Consider the following 24,720-nt stretch of genomic DNA (forward strand, 5'->3'; position numbering starts at 1 on the left):
GTATCAACATTAACCAATTTTCTTAGGATATTTGACATTCTCTCTTCAAAAACTTATCTTATATTATTCAATATTAACCCCTTAATTGTACAAAATTATTTTATTTAAAATGTTATGGTGTATTTTATTTAAAATCTTATGGTGTTAGAGGAAGGAAGAATAGAAAAAACTTTGGATATGCTATTAAAAAATACATAGTATGCACATCATAGAGAAATTTATAGCACTGACAGTCATTGACAGGTGCTTCCACATATTCAAAATAGAAAACAGAAAACAGAAAGTTTCTGGTCATTAATTTTAGAAACTAATACAATTGCAAGCCTCCTGGAATGAAACAGACACAACAAGCTTACAATATAGATCAGGCTTGTTCAGCTTTCATTCAGCACTTCCTGGGATCCCAATAGCATGCACACATTGGTAGAACCCCGGGGAAATCTTGAGAACAACTTTGCAAAGTCACTGAGTAGGTCTTCATCTATTTCCATCATCGGAGTTACTTTCAAGACCCTTAGGTGTGGAACGTGTTCCAGCACAGAGTAAATTAGCTTTAATTCGTCCATTGATCCTCTGAAATTTTTGATTTCAACATCGTGAAGAGCTTCGTTGCCAAAGCCAACTCTTGGATACCCTTTATTTTTGGTGAGGAGGAAATATATAGACATTTCCTTAAAGGGGGGATCAGTAACAATTGCATAATCTCCTGCATAGAGATCTTCTACTATCTGAAACCCATTAAAAAGAACACAAGATCGAATGTGAAAACAACACCTGACATACATTATATCAAGATCTTATTTTTTTGCGAAAGGGTTGTGCAGATGAATTCGTTGAGAACATGACAGGATATATATTTTTACCTAGTACTGTAGTGTCATACATGACTGATTTATTAATCAGAGAATATTAACATAATGGCTATGTCTCAAATGTCCTTACCACTCAATTCAGCCTGCATTATATCAAGCTTCAACCTCCCTTTTAAACATTAAGGAAATTCGTTTATAAAAAACCTGACAAATTCTAAGAAACTGAGACGAGGGTTTTCAGCAGACTAGTTGAACAATCATGCACTATAGCTCTCTAAATAGAAAAATAAATATAAGTTTCAGTTGTTTAAGTAGGTATGCACATGCTTGTAATAATTAGAATAGGAATTTGAGTTTTATGCAAGAACTCACCGAAGATATGAACAATGTCTTCAGGCCGTGAACTTGGTAGATCATATTCCCGAGTCCTCTCATATTTAATTCACATACTTGGATATCCAAATTCAGAACCTCTAGGTTTGCGAATTGGTGATATCCTATCGGCCGATATGCAAAGCACTTCAATTACACCAATAAAATAATCGATAAGAATTTATGTCTTCTTATGCTCTTTGTAGAATTTATAGTAGAATTTATAAAGCAAGAACAGATGTCGAGACAAAGCTTTCTATGTTACCACTTATAATGGCAAAGACAGGAAAAAACAATTGTTTTTAATCACTAAGAATTATGCACTCAGATATGGTCACCAGGCATACTTGATGATAATAAATTGGTCTCAGAAAAATTGGATGTGCTCTATTATCATTTGAAAGCAATTGATGTGCAACTTTAAAACACTCTAAAGCAATCCAGCAATATTTTCGAATTAATAAGAAATAAAAGGCTTGGCGGATATCATAGATTCAGTTAGCAGGCACATTAAGTTAAAAAGATTCGTCAGCATAAACACCCATTTTATTAAATGTCTAAATTTGAATGATTTAAAACCAAGTTTAAAGGAGACAAGCTGAAGTAGTAGCATCAATGTGTATGCAAAGACCTTACCTTCACCACTTCATCATTTTAACATAATAAATTTAAGTGCTAATTATTACCTGAAAAGCCCAGCCAGCTAGCTGCAAAGACCTTACTTTTCCAAGTTTATTGATTATATTGGCCTTCATATTCTCATATTCCTGCTCGGTGATTCCGCCTGCTCCTACTCGGGATAAGACCACCTCATCAATATTTGGGCAATTAATAATCGAGAAGTTCATGCTTCGTCTACGAACGACCAGAGTCTTCAATCTCAATATATTCAACCTGGAAAGATTCAGGCAGTGGCCATCCAGTACCAGTGTTTCGAGCTTGCACCTAGGATCTACAATTTTGATCTCCTCAAAAGCAAAGCACTTTTCAAGGGTCAAGTGCTGTAGAGACTCACAATGGCTAAAAAACAAGCCCATCTCATAATCAGTAATGGGCATGGCTCCAAGAAGAAGCGTTTTCAGGAACTTGAGACCAGCAAGAGATGGTAGATCAACTTTACAATACCTCAATCTCAACACTTTCAAATTTCCAATGGTCAATTGAGATACAGGAATTTCCATGTACTCACTATCATACAACATGAGATCGAGCTCTTCAATACCATTTTTCACAACCGAAGATAGCCAGTGAAGAACAAGCCTCTGGTATTTTTTTTCAGGAAAGAATGAAAGCTGAAATTTTCGAACCACACTATTATGCTTAGCCAAGAACCTTGAAATAGATATTATAAATTCCTCTTTCTTAGCAGGACAACCATTTTCAGCTTCTGTGATTTCTATATTTGGTATCGATGTTGTAAAAGGCTTTAGTTTCTTACATGAAAAGCATACATTGAGAGCTTCTTTCGATGTTAGAAAAGAAGAAATGTAAGCCAAAACATCAGCTGGAAGAGAGCTGAAGTCATCTGCTTGACCCCTGCTAATTTTGCTAACTTCATTATTTTTTGTTCTTGAGCTGCTTGAACCATTCATATTCATAATTAACTTGATCTTTTTTTAGTCAAAGCCAAGCTCAACATTGCACCTGCAACATAAAATGAACTAGTTTACAAAGCCAAAACTAGAATGTACAATTTACAATGAGATGAAAATCCAGTATTTGCTAAGCACACTATAAATTTCCTGACTCAAATATTCATGAAATAGTGAATAGTGATGTAAATATTCATGATATGATATCAATCAGATCATGGAGATTTACATTCCTGATGGTAACCTAAAAGTGGAATAGCATGGCAGGACAGTTTAAATAATATTTAACTAAAATTTATTATTTCTAAACTGTTGGATGATTAAATGGAAGATCAAAAAAAATAATGGAAGCTAAATTATAATAACCACGTATTTATACTAAATTATAATACATGACTATATATAACTATAATACACATGCTAACTATGCACAATTGTTTTAGTTATTATATATTATAAATCATAATTCCAGCTGGTGAGATTTGAAACTTACACCCCCTTATATACCCCTTATATTTAAATTATAATTATAATATATAGATTGTTCGAACCTTAGACCCCTTATATAATAAATTTTAGGATTATATCTGGAAGTTTTTATCAATTTGATCTAAAATATTTAACGGCTATTAATTGAGTGATCAAACGATTATAAATAAAACTTTTATTATTTCATATTTAATATAATAATTTAAATACCACTGTATTACCCTCGTTATAAAGTATAATTTGGTACATACCACTACTATTCTACCTTGATTATAAGTATAATTTGGTATACAGTTATTCTTACCCAATCTTTCAAATTCGCCAACAACAAATATATATATACATATATTTATCGATATGTATAACTAGAGTTTTATTACACCTTCTCTTATTCCCTTTAAAATGTTTTTATTTACTAATTTTTTAATTTAATTTATATTTCTTTAATTAAATAAATTATTTAATATTTTAATATTCCTTCTTACAATGAAATTTGATAATACTTATGAAACTAAAATAATAAATTATATGTATGTATATACACAATATTAGTAACTTTAATATTATATTCAATAATCATTAACATTTGAATATATTATTAAGATTATTATTACACTATTTATATTTAGTATTTTCCGGGAAATAGCCTAATTAATGTTATGTTCCTCAAAAAAATTTACGTTTAATGCACAAGTTCGCACGATATACAAAATAAAATTGGAATATTATTATAATTAATAATTTTGTGTATATGAATTTTTATACAAGGTAGTTTAATATTTTTTTATAATTATAACCGAATTTGATTGCAAAAAATAATTTAAATCATTAATGTCATTAAATTTATACTTCCTCCGTCCCACTCATTTCTTTATAATTTCTCTCTATGTTTGGCCCGTATTTTAAGAATATTATAAATTATAGTTCCATAATTTTATTTTAGATTTTCTTTTTTTGTATAAAAATTTAAACTATATATTTTTATTTGGAAGGAAAAAAAATTAAAATAATCTAGGGAATTATACTTTATAGGAGCCTTTGAATGTGTGTCGAGCCTCGTTCGCGATATAAAGAACCTATAGCGACGGAAAAAGTTTTTTTAAAATTAATTACTTTTAGCAAAAAATAATTTTTTTAAAAGTATATTTGAACAAGAAAATGTTTAAAATTATAATAAAAAAATATAAATCATATGAAAAATAAAATTACTAAAAAAGATCTTTAAAGTTGGAGTGAAAAATTGGTTGAACACCTTGCAAAACGATACTGGGAATGATATTACAGTATATTCGAGTTCTGTTTAAATTACAATATTCATTTAACCATTCATCGGTTTAGAGATGATATTTTAGTTATAAGTAAGCGTCTAAAAGTTTGTTTTTGATGTTCAAAAGTAGATATAAATATGTAATATAATTATTTTTTAAAAAATAATTTATTATAATTGTAACATCTCGAATAAATAAGAATAAGAGTATTTAAGACCATTATGGATACAAATCAAGAACTAATGTATACCAAATCACTGCCTTTTTCTGACTGACATGCGGTAGGTTGTTAAGTCCAGTATGCATTCAGTTATGGACTTGAATCTTATAATATGTGAGAGCATGGGTCAAAACCCGAGCCTTTACCGAAAATCGGGTCAGCTCCCGATTCCGAGTTCGAAATAAACCGAAGCTTACTTAGCTAAATGCATCTACCCTGGGTAAACAACAAGCCCACAACAGGTCCCCAAAATATGATGATTTGTTGGTGCATTTAGCAGTAGTACTTAACCTTATACACCGAATAGAAGTCCTAAATTTTGTCGATGTGGGACCGGGTGTTACAAACTCCCCCACTTAAACTCTTAACGTCCTCGTCAGACCCGAAGAGAGAGTCTAAGGTCCGAATCGTTCCTCTCTAGCCATTGTAGGATAATATCGGCTGGCTTCGTATTCCCCCTCCAGATTTCTGTCTATTGCGGGATAATACTACCATCCATCGTGTCCCCACCTCCGGTAACTTGACGAATCAAACTTTCGAGAGTCAGCTCTTATACCATATGTGACAACATGGGTCAAACCCCGAGCGGGTCAAGTCTCAATTCCGAGTCCCATATAAACCGAAACTTACTAGCCTAAATGCATCCAACTTGGGTAAACGACAATCACATCACATGCCCCCAAAATATTATGATTTGCTGGTGCACTTAGTGACAGTACTTTGCCTTATAAACTGAACAGAAGTCCCAAGTCTTATCGATGTGGGACTGGTGTGTTACAAATTAACATCTAAGCCGCATGTCGAGGAGATTTGGGACTTTTGTTCAATTTATAAGGTAAAGTACTATTACTACATGCAGAAGCAAATCAATATCTTTTGAGGGCCTGCGGTGGGCTTGTTGTTTATCCAAGTTTGATGCATTTGGAACAGTAGGCTTCGACTTATTTTCAGATTCGTGATCGGTACTTGACCCGTTTTTTAAAAAAAATCGGGATTTGACCATGTTGTCATATATGGTATCAGAGCCAACTCTCGAGAGTTTGATGCGTCAAGTTAACGGAGGTGAGGACATGAAAGATGGTGGTATTATCCCGCAATGGACGAGATCCGAAGGCGGGGACACGAAACCAGCTAGTAGTATCTCACAATAGCTACAGAGGTACTATCTCGGTCCGAAGGGATATCTGTCCAGGCCTGACGAGGATGTAAAAAATTTATAAGGGGGACTTTGTAATATCCCAATTCCACATCGAGGAGATTTGGGACTTCTGTTCAATTTATAAGGCAAAGTACCACTACTATGTGCACCAACAAATCAAGATATTTTGGGGGCATATGGTGGGCTTGTTATTTACCCAAGTTGGCTGTATTTTGGGATAGTGAGCTTCGGCTTATTTTCTGACTCGTAATTAGGACTTGACCCAATTTTCAAAAAAACTCGGGATTTTACACGTGTTTTCACAATAAAAGTTTAAAGTAATGAAATAAAATTTAATCTCTAACCCAACCGAACTAAACCAAAAATATAATATATATCTCAAAATCATACGTACTCATGTTCCTATTTTTCATAGACTTGTAACATGAACACAATAATGAGTAAGATGTAGACACACATACAAAGTTACAAACACACAATACAAAGTTAAGAGAAGCATGTGATAAAGTAATAAAGCTAAAAGCTAAATTGTTTTAATAATAATATTCAAAATAACATAATTATCCAATAATAACAATATTATATATGTTAACATCCTTCATCAAAATCACAATTGTAAATCGAAAGTTTAAAAAATAAGAAACTAAAGTCAGGTATTCAAACGAATTCAAAACTGCAACACCAAAATCAAGAGCATCCAAACAAATTTTGACCTAAAACTTTCAAATAAATTCAAGACTACGGATAAGCGCAATACAGAGAAACATGAGTATTCATGTCATACATGAGTAAATGGAAACAAAATTGCTATCCAAGTATGTCTGAACCAAAATCAAAGTTAATAATAAAATCCAATCAATAAGAGAAGAAGAACCATCAATGTCATCCAAAGACCAACTGAATTAACTTCAAAATTGAAATAAATTTACAACCAATGAACACACCAGCAAAAATAAAGTAGACTATAATGAACGAAAACAATGCTGAAACTCAAACCAAAATTGTATCCAAATCCAAATTTATAAATCTGTATGCAAATTTGAAATGTATCTAAATTATAGCCGCCAAACTGTATCTAGATCGAACCAAGAAATCAATCTATGAATTCAAAATAAATAGTGATGAAAGAAGGAATAAATATGTGCCTAAAACTACTCTCATCATATTGCACGAGAAAGAGATAGTGAGAGGGAGGAAAAAAAAGGAAAACTAGTAATAATGGTTAAACTCATCTTAATTGATATGGGGTAAAAAAACCAATAATCATAATTTAAAACCAAAATAAATATATCCAAGAATGAAAGACATAATCAATTTGAAGAAGAAGAAGAAGAAGACTAAAAGAAAAAGTTTGAAAGCTCATTGTTTAAACTAAACATGGGGCAACCATCACGTACAACTCTTCATTAACCTATTACATATCGAATCAACCTAGTTCTAATTTCATGATAAAGGCCTTCATCTACAGTTTTAAGATTTCGGATTTGTTAGTTACATAATATAGTATCAGAGTCTGGTTTGAGTATTGGTATTGGTACTAATATATGTTTGGTCATGTTTGTCCAATCATACGATTGAAGGGGAGCGTTGATGAGTATAAAATAATGTTAGAGCGTTCCTACGGTCTTAAAATTTTAAATTTGTTGATTATTTAACACTTACAAACACATAGATATATTTATCATATATATACATCCACACAATAATATCAAACTCAATACATATATTTATACACACACAGTATTAATCATAAATTATTTCAATAAACATATATAAATTCATACAAACTTTAATTTTTTTATCACATAAACAATTTTAACAATTCAATGAGTTTAAGAAATGTGATTTTTTTCGTGAGATCTATACACACGGTACCCATTAATGTTACGAGAATTGAATTAAATTACAATCAGATTTATGTACTTACGTGATTTTTTTGGATAGATTCGCGACGTTGAACGAGAACATCCATCGAGTTGAGTTATATACCACCGCTCTTTGAGTATATACTTTGTAAACCACTCTTCAGCTTCTTGCGCTCAGTGCCCTCAACACTCTTTTTTTCTGGTATTATTTTTTGTTTGCTATTTCTGTAGAAGAAAGATACTTGTGAATAAGTATTGATATAAGATAATAAAATATGAGCAAAAATATATAATGAATGATTTGAATTAAACTAAATATAATGAAAAGTAAAATAAATTATAAGTTTAATAGGGTGAAAAGGTAACTGGATGAATTTTTAATCGGTGGTAAAGAAAGAAAGTTGTAATTATATTTTGCATAAATAAATGAGAGAATGGTTAATGAAAATTTGTGTTTAAATCTAAATTGAAATGAACATTGTTTTTTAACATTTTAATCATCATATTTTTATATTTTACGTAATGAATATATATTAACAACATTTAGATTTTAAATATAAAGATCATTATGATACACTTAAAAAGTAATCAACACTAAAAAAAATGTGATTTTGAGTGTTAAATTCTGAAAATTCGAGAATTGAATAAAATATATTAGTAAAAATATGATATAGATACATCATTACGAGATGAAATAAATTATATTTATATTGAAAATATACAATTCGAAAAGATGATTTGTTTAAAAAAATTATGTCGTTAATTGTAAGAAAAATTTACTCAATTATCTATTACATGTTGTATTGACTTATAATTATATACATGTAAAATTTTAAATAATCAATATATAAATGTAATTCACTAAATATACGCTTGAATTTTGATTACTGGTTTTTGTTTTGACGACCTCCATCGAGTTGAGTCGTATACCACTGCCACTCCTTGAGTATATATTATGTAAACCACTCTTTTTTCCCGATGTTATTTTTTGTATTCTTTTTCTTTAGATAAAGGATACTTGTGAACAAGTATTGATATCAGATAATAAAATATGAACGCAAATGAATAATCATAAATGGTTTGAATTAAATTTAATGACTAAATGTAATAAAATATCATAAGTTTAAGGATTTAAAAATCCTAAAGTTAATTTTATATAATTATCTAAAGTTAGGCCAGCTTACATTACAAAATCAAGGTTATTTGTGTAAATGCATGGGGTCAAATTGCATTATTGCCAATATGTCATTCAATTTTTATATACAAAATGGTAACCACTTTAGATAATTTTCCTAAAGTTAAATTTAGGAATCTTTTTCTCTAAGTTTAATAGATTAAAAAGGTAATTGATTGCATTCTTGTCGGTGGTGAAGGAAAAATAGATAATGATGTTTGCAAATAAATAAGAAGTGGGTATGAACAACTATGATAAATTATTTTTTTTTATTTATATTGATAATATATTTTGACTACAAAGTGGAAATACCCAACCCCCTTCATTTCTTCCGATTTTATTCTTCCTTTTTTCCCAAAGTTTCTCTTAGATTGAAATTCATATTAAATCATTACAACTATATAGGCACGTTGATGGATTGTGTTTGGATCAAACTTAAATAAAAATATTTTCATATTTGTTAACGAATGAATTTGGTGAAAACAAAATTCGGGGAGGTTTGATGGAATTGTGGTGGTGATGGCTGATGTTTGCGAACGGCGTAAGAGGATTAGGGTTATGGTTTTATATTCAGGGATGGATGAGATCACATGGGTATCGAATTACATTCAAGAGCGAATATCGAATTCTCTCTATTTCGTAAGGGTTGCTTCATTTCATACAATGTGCCTACGTACCCTCATTTATCGGGGATCAAGCTAAACGTAGTTTTTGGATAACAAGTTACCAAGATGGACTTGTTTTCTCCTCTCTAGTGCTTTATTAGATCAGGGCCACCGCCTTGAGTAGTATTATCATGGGCCTTTCGAGCCCAACTAGATTCGTGGAACATGACAGCCAAGTCATTGACCTGAGATTATCGGAGTCAATCCCACCTTGAATCACAGAGAAAAGATAATTATATATTGGGCTAGCCCTGAGATCTGCTAAGGGGCGACGCCCTTCGACCCCCCTAACATGGTTAACCCTGTTAGCTGGGATGAGGCCTAATACACCTTTTTGTCAATAAGTCTGAATAAGTTCACGTGAGATTTTTCTTTACTTGGTCGAGACCCAAAGCTAAACTTTGGGTTAGAACTTTCCTTGTCAATTTTTTGGCTCGAGCTTTGGGCGAGAACGTTTTTAATTTGCAGCGCAGGCCCAACCTTGGGTGGGTATGTGTCATTCATCACTGGTCGAGGACAATTGCTAACCTTTGAGTTAGGACTTTCCTTCATTGATAATCATTTAAAGAAATTTCTTTTTTCCTGGGCCCAAACTTTGGGTGATAACTTTTACTCTTTTGGCACGGAGGCCCATCCTTTAGGCCAAGTCACTTTTGGGCGAGCTCATTTCCACTGAAGCCCGATGTCTCTGTGCTTTCTTCTACAATCAAGACCTAAAGAAAACCTTTGCGTGAGATCTATCATTGGACGAGCTCTCTAGGCTTTGGTAGATGACACCTTTAGGAGAGAACACACCTTTGGTAGAGAACACCTTTCGGGGAGGACACACCTTTGGTAGAGAACACACCTTTGGTGAAGGACACCACCTTCGGTAGAGAACACCTTTGATGGAGTACACCTTTAAAGGAGGACACCGTCTTTGGTAGAGAACAACTTTGGTGGAGTACACCTTTGGTGGAGGACATCATCTTTAGTGGAGAACAACTTCAGTGGAGGATACCATGTATTTAGTGGCAAGTCAATCTTGACAGCTAAAATCTTTTATCATTAATTGTGTCCAAAAAGAGACATCCTTCACAAGTGGGCAGGGCCCCTACCTTTGGGCGATGTCTTTTCTCACATCTATCGGGTTGGATCGCTAGATTTAGGCAACGTCAAATTAGGGGTGATACCCATTTTTGGGCATTGCAGTATTCATTTAAATTGTTGAATCGGATTCCTCGAATTATTTTAATTTTTTGGTTATTTTAAGATTTTAAATTATTGAATTTGATCTTCAAATTTATTTAATTGTTAAAAAAATGTAAGTAATATAAAAATGATAAAATAATACACTTAAATTAAGCATACAAAATTATCAAAATATATTATTATGAAAAGGCTTAAGAATCCAAAAGTTTATCTAAAATTAAGTCGATTTTCGATACAAAATTAAAGATATTTTTCTAAATGCAGGGAGTTGATTCTATTATTACACAAATGACATTCAACATTTATATACAAAATTTTAATCACTTTAGATTATTTTTCTAAAGTTAACTTTAGAATCCTTTTTCTCATATGAAATTTAACAAAAAAATTAAATTTAAAACATATACAATATAATAGATACATAATTATTCTTGCAACTAGAAAGTGTTTCCAGACCAATCAATAATCATAATTTTTAGTTGCACAAATCACCCGTTTGTACATCACAAATCACTATTTTGTATATAAAATCTCTTAAATATAAATATATACATACATACATGTATACATATATACAATATATATAAATAATTATATTATCATCTTCAACCGTACTTCAATTAAGAACCTTTAGTCATCATGATCAACACCTTCCACAACTAATCACTGTCGCTTACACCGCAATTAGTTGCCACCATTTACCACCATAACTTGACATAACTAGCAACTACTTATCATCACTACACACCCCTCTCATCAATTACTGCCACGAGAGACCTCCTACAATCACAAATTACCATCGACAATCAATTACCAATAGCTAACGTAAATAAATATTCTCAATTACGAAAAATAAATATTGATAACATTTCAGTGATTAATTGTGTATAAACGAGTGATCTTGTATTTATAAATGGTGATTGCCAGACTGTTTATAGTTTCTATTTTAAGATTTTTTTTTATTTGACCATTTTCTATGTATATATTTAACTGATCTGTTAAATACAAAATGTTGATTTTTGATGTGCAAACGAGTGATTAGTACATGTAAAAACCATGATTAAAAATTGGTTTGGAACCAGTTTCTAGGCTAAAACCCCATATTTAGCATTATCTACCCACCTCACTTTCAGTTTATTATAGCTTCGATTCATCCCCAAATCTCAAATCACCCTTGAACCTATCGACCCGCTACTACCGCCTTCACACTCTACTACCACCATTATCCCCACTGCCATCACCCCCTTTGTCTATAGTCACCCCCATCGATTCCCCTCAAATATCCCCATCTTCTCTCTTCATTTTCTCCGAACTTTCTTTTTTTGATGACCACTCTCTTCCCCACTCTCTCTCTTTTCCCCACCTCTCCTCACAAATAGTAATTAATGTATTAATAGTTATAGTAAGTAATTTATGTTTGAGATCATGGTTGTTGCCCGGTGATGATGGTGAACTGATTGAAAGTGATGGTGAGAAAAGTGGTAGTGGTATAATCGTTGTGTATAATATATAATGATTATATATCAGATTTTAGTGATTTTTAAATATAAATCAGTGATTTTTATAGCACTTTCTAGTGATTTTTATAAGATAAATTAGTGATTTTAACGTTAGTCCGGTATTTCAGTAATATAAAAATAGTGATTTCTGGTTAAGATCATATATGGTGATGATGGTATATGTATGTACATTTATTATCGCGTGTATAGTAAGATGAAGATGGGAGAATAGAATCGTGTATATTAAAACACTGATTAAATATTAGGTTGGTCCTTGGTGTATTAAAATTAGGGTCGTTGGTGTGTTGGTTTCTAGTTTCCATTTCAAGTCATTTTCTATTTTATCAAGATCCTATAATATATGTATATATATACCTGATCAAATAAAAACAACATTAGAATATAAACGCAGAAAAAGGCATCCTTCTTTTTATTAGTGACCCAGTATCCTCCCTTTTTATCAATAATCGCGGACATAATACATATAATATATACACACACAAAATAAATTACTCACTCCTCCATTCTTCAATCACCGATTTTTCATTATTATACGCAAAATCACTAAAATTATACCATTAATCGACGATTTACACATAATATTCACCAACTCTTCTAAATTAAAACTGAAACACTATTTTATATTACACAAGTTCCTGAAATATCATATTAACACCGAAATGACTAATTTGTATTGCACAAATTACTAATATGTACAATAAATATCACATATTTATATTGTAAAAATCACTAAAAGTTAACAATGTGTTATTGTATATTATACATAACCATTATACAACTACCGCATATCTCACCGTCACCATCACCATCACCTCAAATCAGTTCACCACGATCAATGTGCGACAACCATAATTCCCAATATAAATCACCAACTATAACTATTAATACAGTACCTAGTATGTGTAGATAAAGGTGAAGAAGAAAGAGAATTAGGGAAGAGAGAGAGAGAGAGAGAGAGAGAGAGAGAGAGAGAGTTTATCAAAAACAAGAAAAGTTCAGAGAAGACGAAGACAAAGATGAAGGGATGATGGATAAGAGCCGGCAGAGATATATGGCGGTGGAAAAAGGGGGTGATGGCGGTGGTGGTGGTGGTGGCGGTAGCGGAGGTGGTTGCAGTGGTAATTGGAGGTTAGGTTCAAGGCTGAGGTTTTGAATTTGGGGGAGGAGTCAGGAGTTGAGGGCACAGTAAAAGTGAATGTAAGGTGGGTGGATAGTGTGGTTTTTAGTTTTATTTTTAAGTGGTGTGTGTGTGTGTGGTTGTAACGATCCACACTTCCGAACCATTAATTCTAAATAAAAACTAAAATAAAATTCAATTTAGTGATCCAAAAGTCTATTACAAAGTTGACTATTACAAAAGCGCAGCTAACGGTAGTGTTCCAAAAGTCAATCTACTCAATTCCTAAGTCCTCGAACTTCAATGCTATCCAACTCGAACTCTTAAGCCGAACTTGAAATATTAAAAGGATGAGCTACGAAGCCCAACAAGCAACTACCGTCTAACGGCTCAAAATAATATTTTTAAGTTTTTCGAAAACACAATTTAACCATGCTTGACACATAACACAGATCGCACAAAATCACACATATATTCGATAACAAGGTGAACAAAGATGCACACGATATAATCAACAACCATTATCAAAGTGGAGCACACGACACATTCTATAATCCACATAATCAAAATTCCTAATCAATAAAAAAAATCTTAAAATCAAATTCTTATCTTTAGTCCCACAGTCTTAAATCACACCTAATGTCACACTTTGCCAGTGACCGGCATCTTATACTGTATGTCACACTTCTCAAGTGACCGGGTTCTAATTCTTATTCGATGGGGGGCTAGTTTATATCCCTCGTCAAGTGCAACTGAAGCTTGACAAGGTATCGATGTGTTCCGAAATGTGTGCAAACTAGTTCTAAGTTCTAAGTATCACATTGTCCAATGATCAGAATCTTATTCTTATACATGACAAAGACTGGGGATTTCCGAAAATTTGTTATCTTATTAATCACATATAATATGGCACGTAACACAATAAATACGGATCAATGAACAGTTACATACATATTTAGAACATCTAATCTAACAAACGTCACACAATAATACGGAGCAACAGATAGATACTTACAGAACACGTAAGCTAATAAGTAATACGGAGCAACGAGTAGTTACTTAAAAAACACGTAAGCAGATAAGTAATACCGAGCAACGAAAAGTTACTTGACTCAATCACGCAAATAGATAATTCACATCAGAACACATATTCTATCATTAGCAACCCATCAAACACGAAACAACAAAAATCTCGATATTCTCCGCGATTCTGATTCTGATCAGATCTGAATTTACTCTTTTTGACCATCTAAATGGCAATTTATTGGAAAATATGAAACACTAAAGTTATAGAGAACAAAAATACCTTTCCGAAAAGTCCAGAATTAATGAATTCTGACTTACGATAAATTTTCTACGAATTTTACAAGACTGCTGATTTTTATGAGAAAAAACCTTACGAATTTTGATATATAACAAGGAAGACGAATGTGGTGTATTTATAACGATACAAAACGCTATTTCTTAACCTATAAGTTATCCGTATTCAAATATGATCCAAATTTTGGGCCCTTTAGTCTAAACAAATTTTAAATCCTAATCTTAATCAAATTTTAATCCCTTTTTTTCAATGTCCTATTATTATTATTATTCTAAAAATTACGGGATATTATATACTACCCTCCTTAAAAAGAATTTGGTCCCCAAATTCACAACAATCCTACAGTTCGTGATATGTCTACCCCTTGATCTACCAAAGGTCAAACTATGGTCCACAAGAACGCATCCTAGAGAATGTGCTAGTCCTATACCTAATACACTTCGAAGGAAAGCCTGCTCTTAATACCAACTGTAACAACCCGCACTTCCGGACCATTATATCTAAATCAAAACTAAAATACAATTCAATTTAGTGATCCAAAAGTCTATTACAAAGTTGACTATTACAAAAACGCAGCTAACGGAAGCATTCCAAAAGTCAATCTACTCAATTCCAAAGTCCTCGAACTTTAATGCTATCCAACTCGAACTCTTAGGCCGAATCTCAAATATTAAAAGGATGAGCTGCGAAGCCCAGCAAGTGACTACCGTCCAACGGCTCAAAATAATATTTTTAAGTTTTTCAAAAACACAATTTAACCATGCTTAACACATAACACTGATCACACAAAATCACACATATATTCGATAACAAGGTGAACAAAGATGCACACGATATAATCAATAACCATTATCAAAGAGGATCACACGATACATTCTATAATCCACATAATCAGAATTCTTAATCAATCAAAAAAATCTTAATAACAAATTCTTATCTTTAATCCCACAGTCCTAAATCACACCTTATGTCACACTTTCCCAGTGACCAGCATCTTATACTTTATATCACAATTCTCAAGTGACCGGGTTCTAATTCTTATTCGATGGGGGCTACGTCCCTCTTCAAGTGCAAACAAAGCTTGACAAGGTATCGATGTGTTCAGGAACGTGCGCAAACTAGTTCTAAGTTCTAAGTATCACACTGTCCAATGATCGAAATCTTATTCTTATACATGACTAAGACTGGGGATTTCTGAAAATTTGTTATCTTATTAATCACACATAATATGGCACGTAATACAATAAATAGGGATCAAAGAACAGTTACATACATATTTAGAACATCTAATCTAACAAACGTCGCACAATAATACGGAGTAACGGATAGTTACTTCTAGAACACGTAAGCTAATAAGTAATACGGAGCAACGAGTAGTTACTTACAAAATACGTAAGCAGATAAGTAATACGGAGCAATGAAAAGTTACTTACCTCAATCACGCAAATAAATAATTCACATCAGAACACATATTCGATCATTAGCAATCCATCAAACACGAAATATCAAAAATCTCGATAATCTCCATAAATTTTATTCTGATCATATCTGAATTTACTCTTTTTAACCATCTAAACGACGTTTTCTTAGAAAACATGAAACACAAAAGTTATAGAGAAGAAAAATACCTTTCCGAAAAGTCCATAATCAATGAATTATGACTTACGATGATTTTTCTACAAATTTTACAAAACTGTTGATTTTTATGAGAAAAAGCCTTACGAATTTTGATATAAATAATAAGGAAGACGAATCTGGTGTATTTATAAGGATACAAAACCCTCTTTCTTAACCTATAAGTTATCCGTTTTCAAATCTGATCCAAATTTTTGGCCCATTAGTCTAAACAAATTTTAAATCCAAATCTTAATCAAATTTTATTCCTTTTTTCAGTGTCCTATTATTATTATTATTTTAAAAATTACGGGATATTACAGTGGTTCTGGTCAAATAGAAACATACTTAAAATAAAAACTAGAAAGCAACACACCAGGCGTACCATCAGCCCATCCCAATATGCCCAATATTTATACAGTATTTTAATATATATGTTTCTTTTCTCCAATCTTCATCTTTCTGTGCACATGATTAGATGTATATACATACACCATTATACATCCTTACACCATCATATCTAATCTAAACTTAAATCAGTATTTTATATTACATAAATTACTGAAATACCAATTTACGCTGAAATCACTAATTTATCTTACATAAATCACTGATATGTGTTATAAAAATCATTGATTTGTATTGTATAGATCGTTAAAATTGATACCGAGCTATTATACATTATACGCAACCATTATACCACTACCGCCTATCTCATTGTCACCATCACCATCATCTCCAATTAGTTCACCACAATTACCGTGCAACAACCATAATTTCAAACATAAATAACTAGTAATACATTAATTACTACGCGTAGAGAGAGGGGGGAAGAAAGGTAATAAAACAAGTTAAGAGAAAATGAAGATGAAAGGAGGAAGACGGATAAAATGGAGGGGAACCGACAGGGCAGAAAGGGGTTAGTGGTGGTGGTGGGGTTAATGGCGTAGGTAATTGGTGCATAGATTCAAGGTTTTGGATTTGGGGAAGGAGTGTGGTTGAGGATACAGTAAATGCGAAAGTGAGGTAGGTGGATATAAGGTTTATAGTTTTTATTTTATGAGGTGTTTCTATTTGACCATCTCCCTATATATATAATATTGTATTATATTAATATAATTTTATATAATGAGTTGGTCTTTTATTGAATTTGATGAAGGAAGAATCCCTATGTTTTATCAAATTATGTTTATACAATTAATATTTTATAGTTAAAATTCAGATAAATTAAATTAAATAAAAAGTATCCTAAGCAATTTCAAGTCATAATAATTCAAAAAATCATTTTTTAAGAAAAAAATCATAAATTTATAGATCATGATTTTTTTTTGATTTATAGAGTAAAATAATAATAACAAGTATATTAACAAATTATGACATTTTTGTGGCATGTGGTCAGGTTTCTTAACCGGAAGAGACCTCTAACCTGACTTGGGATCGTCTCGTACTGTCTAAATAGTAAATAAAGCTATGACAGTTATATAAAAAAATTTCAGTTTAAAATATGGGACATACGAGTATATTTTTATATGATCTTCACGCACAAACCCGCCCGACCCCATTTATAATAAAATATTTATTTTTGAAATATATTGTGCAGGTCAAGTATGAGAAAATCGATTCTCGCTTCAAATCCACATTGTCCAAGTTGCCAATATTTAGACCAATATACTTAGTTTTATTTCAAAATAAGTACTTGACTCGATTTTTTCAAAATTATTTGATTTTAACCGGGTTGTCATATTTGGTTTTAGTGCCAACTCTCAAAAACTTAATTTGTCAAATTTTTGAACATATGTTTTTTATTATGATATAACAAATAATTAAAAACCAATTTATTTTAAAAATATAGTTATTAAGTGAAGACTTAGTATTACCTTGTGGGTAGGGGTGGAACAATGATCCGAATTGGTGACACTAAAAATAATTTTATTGGGTCGTGTATGGAACGTCAATCCCTCTTCCCAACCCGCTCCATAGAGAGCCCTACCTGTTGGGTTTGTTACTATCCAAGTTAACTGTATTTAGACCACTCAGTCAGCTAATTTTGAATTCAGAATCGAGATTTATCCTGATTTTCAAAAAAAATAATTGAAATTTGACCTACATCCTTATATTTAATTTTTGAACGAGACGAAAACGACAATTAAAAAGAGAATTGGAACAAAATGACACAATTTGAAGATAAAATGACCAAAATGGCACAATTTAAATTTATGGTCCAAAATAGCACTTCTACACACTACATCGTGTAGCATTTTAAAAATAAGTCAAAACGCTACAAGACACAACATTTTGCATTCTTTTTTTATTTTTAATGATCATCACGCTGCATCATGTAACGTGATGTGGTTATTCTTCATTTTTTATTATTTAAACATTCCATTGTGTATCGTTTTGCATTCTTTTTTTTTATTTTTAATGATTATCACGCTGCATCATGTAATGTGATGTGGTTATTCTTCAATTTTTATTATTTAAACATCTCATTGTGTATCATTTTGGAGGCCGGAAACACCACTTAATGTCATATTTTTGAATTTCGATATTTTTTATTTAATATTTTTTAAATTTAAGAGTGTACCCTAATTTAACAAATTTTGATCTTTTAAGGTTCAACAATCATCTTTTGAGTTTTAAAAAATTAAAAAAAATAAATAAAAGACATGTCTAATTTAATAATTTTTAACATTCAGAATTCAGCAATCACCTTTTAGGTTTTAAAAATATTAAAGAAAGAATTTAATGAAAAGTACACCAATTTAGGGTTTAGGGCGACCCTAAACCTTCAGCCTAAACTCTAATTTAATATAAAGACCTTATTTAAACCCTCGTCACCGGACTCTAATTTAAATTTTGGATCCTACTTTAATTATTTTTTAATATTTTAAGATTAAAAAATTTCTCATTTGAATTTTAGAAATATTAAAAATTGAATAAAAGACACATAATTTAAACCAAAAAATAAAATTTCCAAAACGCTACTTAAATTAACGTTAATCATGACAAAAGAAAAGAGAAAATATTAAAAAAAACCATAAAATGCTAGTTGACCTAGCGTTATGGCAATTAGAAAAGAAAAAAATTAGAAATACAAAATGCTAGACACCGTAGCGTCTTTGAATATTGTCAAAGCATCTACTCCCTCTGTCCCTCCCATTTGTTTACACTTTTCTTTTTTGGATGTCCCTCCCAATTGTTTACATTTCAAACTTTCCAAAAATATTAAAGTTTTTATAATTTTTAAAATAACTACATCCACTACTTCTCTCCACTATACCTACTTTATACATATAATATTAATTGGTCCCACTACTTTACTCACTTTTTTAACTTTCCTCCACTACTTTATCATTTTTCTTAAACTCCGTGCCCAACCCAAATGTAAACATTTGGAAGGGACGGAGGGAGTATTATTTTGGATATCTATTTAGAGTCATTATTTTCAGCAGTGTAATTTAGAATCATCCTTCCCCACATATTGTTATTTAAGGGAAATAATGACCAAAATGACACAAAAAATGAATTAATTGTCCAAAATAGCACTCTACATAACATTGGCCCCTGAATAGCATGCACTTCACCATTATGGTAAATGCTTAATTATCCTTTAGAAGGAATTTATGCTGCAAGTTCAATACGAATAGGGTAAACAGAAAGTCAGACAAGAACATATACAATCGCGGAGCCAGCCGTATATCATAGTGGAGGCCTATTGTGCAAGACATGTTTGTACTATAACAAGACCTTGACAACCCTAAGATTTAGTTATATGATAGTCTAAATCTGTATTTTGTGTTGTATCACTTGAGTCTGTAAAAATGTCTAAGATCATACTGAAGTATTTTTCTATAAACAGTCCCAAGCCTAAGAATAAACTCTGAAAGAAGATCAGCAAGATCATGCCTCAGAGAAAAGGTGAAGAACCTTGGAGTTGAATAAATCTGTTTTAGGAAAAATGTTTTAAGTCAAGATATCTACAAGTCACAGATCAAGTCATATAGAGAAGTTATCCGAGAACTCCAGAATGACTTATCGAGAAGTCCAAAATGGCTTATATAGAAGTCCAAGAGGTATTGGAAAGTCAAATGAAGATACGAAGATTGGAGATATCGACAAGTCAATTTCTCATTAGAGATCTCAGAGATATCGACAAGTTAAAATGCATATAAAGATCTTAGAGATATCGATAAGTCATTTATGCGTATAGAGAACTCAAAGATATTGACAAGTCAAAATGAAGATATGAAGATTGAAGATATCGACAAGCCATTTCCACATGCAGAGTTTTGGAGACCTCGACAAGCCAAGTTCACTTATAGAGAACTCAGAGACCTCGACAAGTCAAAAATACTTATAGAGAACTCAGAGACCTTGATAAGCCAAATTCACTTATAGAAAACTCAGAGACCTCGATAATTCCAAACACTTATAGAGAACTCAGAGATCTCGATAAGCCATTATATTTATCGAGATGTCAGTTCTCTATACAACAAATTGGAGATCTCGATATGAACCTCAAGTACAGAATGCAGACAAGTTAAAGATTCAAGATTATCAATTAAAAAATTATCTAATCACTTAGATTGAAAAGTCATCAAAAGCAACTTGAAGTTTGCAAGATCAAAGGCCAAGATTAACTGACAAAGGAAGGTCACGGATCTATAGGATTTGCAAAGATTCACTACGCCAGAAATAGAAAGCGTTAGAGATAACTTAAGATAAGGTTTAATACATCTTATTGCATGTTGTGTAAACCTGTGTTTACTAATCTATAAAGTAAACATTGGTCCTTTGTTTCAGAGAGTAACAAACAGATCTAAATTTTTTTGTGCTCTCTCAAGGAAGAAGATGAGTTCTTTACTTACAAAGAATCCAGGATTTGTAGTAAAATCCTAACTTGATTTTAATACAAAATTAAGTGAAGTTTTGAAATATTGTGTTTGTTGTTTTATTTTTTCTAAAATAATATTACTGCATATCTAATCTGCTTTGTTCACCATTTAAAAAACATTTAAAAAGGCTAAAAATATCCAAAACACATTCACCCCCCCCCCCCCGTGTTGTATTCAAAATCTAACAAGCGGTATCAGAGTAAAATCTGAAAGTAAACAGATAAAGATCTTGGAAGAATGAATACATAAAAGATAAGCAGTATATAGATATCAGCCTTTGATAAGATCAACTACACATTATTGAAGAAAAAGATGATGTTGTTTCTAAGGATGACCAACCCCTTATGCATCCAGATTATGAAGAATGGACCCTTTACTCCTATGGAAAGGATTGAAGAGTCTATATATGGAGACATGGTCATCCCAGCTCATTATGGTCCTAATGATCCTTCAAAATTACACAGAAACTGAGAAAGAAAAAGTCTCTCTTGATAGTCTTTTACAAATAATTCTGATAGAGTCTCCTGATAATGTTATGTACAAAAATATTGTCAACTGCAACAAAGCCAAGCAAATATGGGAGAAGATTGAGATACTGTGTGAAGGTACAGAGGAAGTTAGGACAAATCAAAGGAGAATACTGGTGTCTTAGTATGAGGGTTTCATGATTAAACCAAAGGGAAGTGTAACTGATGTTTTTGAAAGATTCAATAAGCTGATAAATGACTTGCAGCTTCATGACAAATACTATGAAGATGAGAAGGTTAACTTGAAATTTTTGCTCACCCTTCTAGACTATCTTGAACTGAAAATTTCAATTATAAGAGAAGGGAGAGACTTGAGTAGAATGATATTGGAGGTTTTATATGGTATCCTAAAAACCTATGAACTGGAAATGATCCAAAGAAAATCTTTAAGAGCTGGTCAAGGGCACATTATTGATGGAACAAGTGTACTAGTTGTTAATGACAACCAGTCATCTGATGATGAACTAAAAATCCAGACTCCAGCTATCTCAAGTAATAAGCAAAAGAACAAGGAGCCACAGAAGCAAGTTATTCTGGAACTTAAAGAAGATGAATTATATACAGTGAATGAACTTGATGAGTTAGATCAATCCATGGCTTACTTAACAAGAAAATTCTCTTACATTAGAGTAAAGAAGCCAAAGTTCTTCAAAAGCAAGGGACATACATCCAACAAGGACAGTAGCTGGAAGGCAAAATCTCAATACAATTATGGCAGCAAAAGTGGCTACATGACATGATCTGTTGACATGTCAAAGATCAGGTGCTTTAATTATGATGATTCGGGCCATTTTGCTACTGAATGTTGGAAGCCTAAAAAGGTGAAAAGGATAAGGCCTATCTTGAATTGGAAGCAAAGTATGCGGCTCTTCTAAGAAAGTAACAGGGTAAATATTATATTGCAGAGGGAAAGAGTTGGGATAATTCTGATAATGAAGATGATGAGGAAGTAGGAAACTATGCACTCATGGCCTTGGAGCTAGGAGAGTCATCCTCATAAAAAACAGAGGGCAAAATGAAGAGAGTAATATGGATCATAGACAATGGATGCTCAAGATATATGACAGGTGAAAAGGCCATGATATCACAGTTTGAGGAGATGGCTGGCCCATTAGTGACTTTTGGAGACAACATCAAAGGTTTCTCAATAGAAATGGCAAGTTAATTTCTGAAAATATTGTCATTGAAGATGTAGCACTTGTAGCTGGTTTGGAAGTGAATCTCCTAAGTGTCAGTCAATTCACAGATATAGGATTCAATATTTCATTTGACAAAGGAGAATGTTTAATCATCAGCAAAAAGACTAGTGAAGTTGCTCAGAAAGGAGTAAGAAAGGGAATCCTGTTTGTTGTGGATTTACACTTATCAAATAAGGAAGGAATATGTTGCTTCTACACCAAGGCATCTGTAGAGAAAAGCAAGCTGCGGAACAAAAAACTCTTTCACCTGAATTACAAGGCAATCAACACCCTGGTGAAAAAGGAGTTGGTGAGAGACAGGCCAAATCTGTAGTTTGCTCAAAATGAAGTTTGTGAGGCTTGTCAAAAAGGCAAAATGAAGAAGTCAAGTCACAAGATTAAAACTGTGAATTCCATAACTGCACATTTGTAACTTATTCACATGGACTTATTTGGACCATTTAATGTCTTATCAATTTCAAGGAAGAAATATGCACTTATGATGGTGGATGACTAATCAAGGTACACATAGGTAGAATTTATGCACTTCAAGGATAAAACTCCACACATTATATTTGAACACATCATGAAGATTGAGAAGCAGGCTGAAGATTAGAATTGTATGAAGGGATTGAGAAGTGACAATGACACAATATTCAGAAATACAACTTTAACTGAATTCTACAAAGGTAAGGGCATTATTTATGAATTCTCAGCTGCTATAACACCTCAGCAAAATGGGGTAGTTGAGAGAAAGAATAGAACACTAGTAGAGGCTGCTAGAACAATGCTGCAAGATGCAAAACTGCCAACAAGTTTTTGGGAAGAAGTTGTCAACACTGCATGCTATACTCAAAATAGATATCTCATTAACAATAATCTTGAACAATCACCATACTCAATCTTATCTAAAAGGAAGCCTGTTGTGAAGCATCTTCATGTGTTTGGAAGCAAGTGCTATGTTTTAAAAGATAACTCTGAATATGTGGGAAAATTTGACTCTAAGTTTTTTGAAAAAAAAATTCTGGGATATTCATTGGAGAGAACTGCCTACAAAGTCTATGTGCTTGAACAAAAGAAAATTATGGAAAGCGCAGATGTGACTTTTGATGATGACAAGTGTCCAGGCTTGGAATGCCTTGATGAAAATGAAGTTGAGGCCCTTAAATTTGAAAATCTCAATATTGATAGTGATTCTGAAGATGAAGCTGAAGTCAACACAAGCAACAGAATGGATGAAAAGTCAACTGAATAAGTGAATTATGAGAATGGAAGCTCATCTCAAATACCTGAATTTAATAGCACAAACTCAGGGAGAGAAATAGGAGAAAGTTCTAGAAGTCATGCCAATGATGAAGAAGATGCAGAACACTCAAGTCAAAAAACTCACACCAGGAAATGGGATAGAAGTCACACAAGAGAAGCAATTATTGATGATCCAAATACTGGAGTGAGGATTAGAAGTGCAACTTCTAATGAATATCTACATGCATGCTTTCTGTCACAAGTTGAGTGTAAGAAAACTGAGGAAGCTCTACTTGATCCTGACTGGATATCTACTATGCAAGAGGAGTTAAATTAGTTTGAAAGAAATAAAGTTTGGAAGTTGGTTCATGCACCAAAGAACAGAAGTGTAATTGGAATAAAGTGGGTGTTCGGGAACACAACAGATGAAAATGGGATTGTAACAAGAAATAAAGCAATGGTTGGTTGCAAAGGCTACTCACAGGGAGAAGAATTG

At 32.3% G+C, this 24,720-nt stretch overlaps 1 protein-coding gene across 1 annotated transcript; it reads right to left on the bottom strand.

Annotated features, from left to right (window-relative positions):
- Nucleotides 1-374: 374 nt before the first annotated feature.
- Nucleotides 375-2,776, bottom strand: LOC141696293 (F-box/LRR-repeat protein At1g52650-like). Its single transcript, XM_074500453.1, has 2 exons — nucleotides 1,871-2,776; nucleotides 375-728 (listed from the first exon to the last, which is right to left on the bottom strand). The coding sequence occupies exons 1-2, from the start codon at nucleotides 2,774-2,776 to the stop codon at nucleotides 375-377; spliced, it is 1,260 nt and encodes a 419-aa protein (XP_074356554.1).
- Between the last annotated feature and the right edge of the window lie 21,944 nt (nucleotides 2,777-24,720).

The sequence above is a fragment of the Apium graveolens genome, chromosome 11 (assembly GCF_009905375.1).
Source record: "Apium graveolens cultivar Ventura chromosome 11, ASM990537v1, whole genome shotgun sequence".
Classification (NCBI taxonomy): domain Eukaryota; kingdom Viridiplantae; phylum Streptophyta; class Magnoliopsida; order Apiales; family Apiaceae; genus Apium; species Apium graveolens.

Excerpts from the sequence above, each read along its gene's own strand:
- LOC141696293 (XM_074500453.1), bottom strand. The coding sequence starts at position 2,776 with ATGAATGGTTCAAGCAGCTCAAGAACAAAAAATAATGAAGTTAGCAAA. Across the intron at positions 729-1,870 it reads TAGCTGGCTGGGCTTTTCAG|ATAGTAGAAGATCTCTATGC; the intron begins GTAATAATTAGC and ends AATGGGTTTCAG.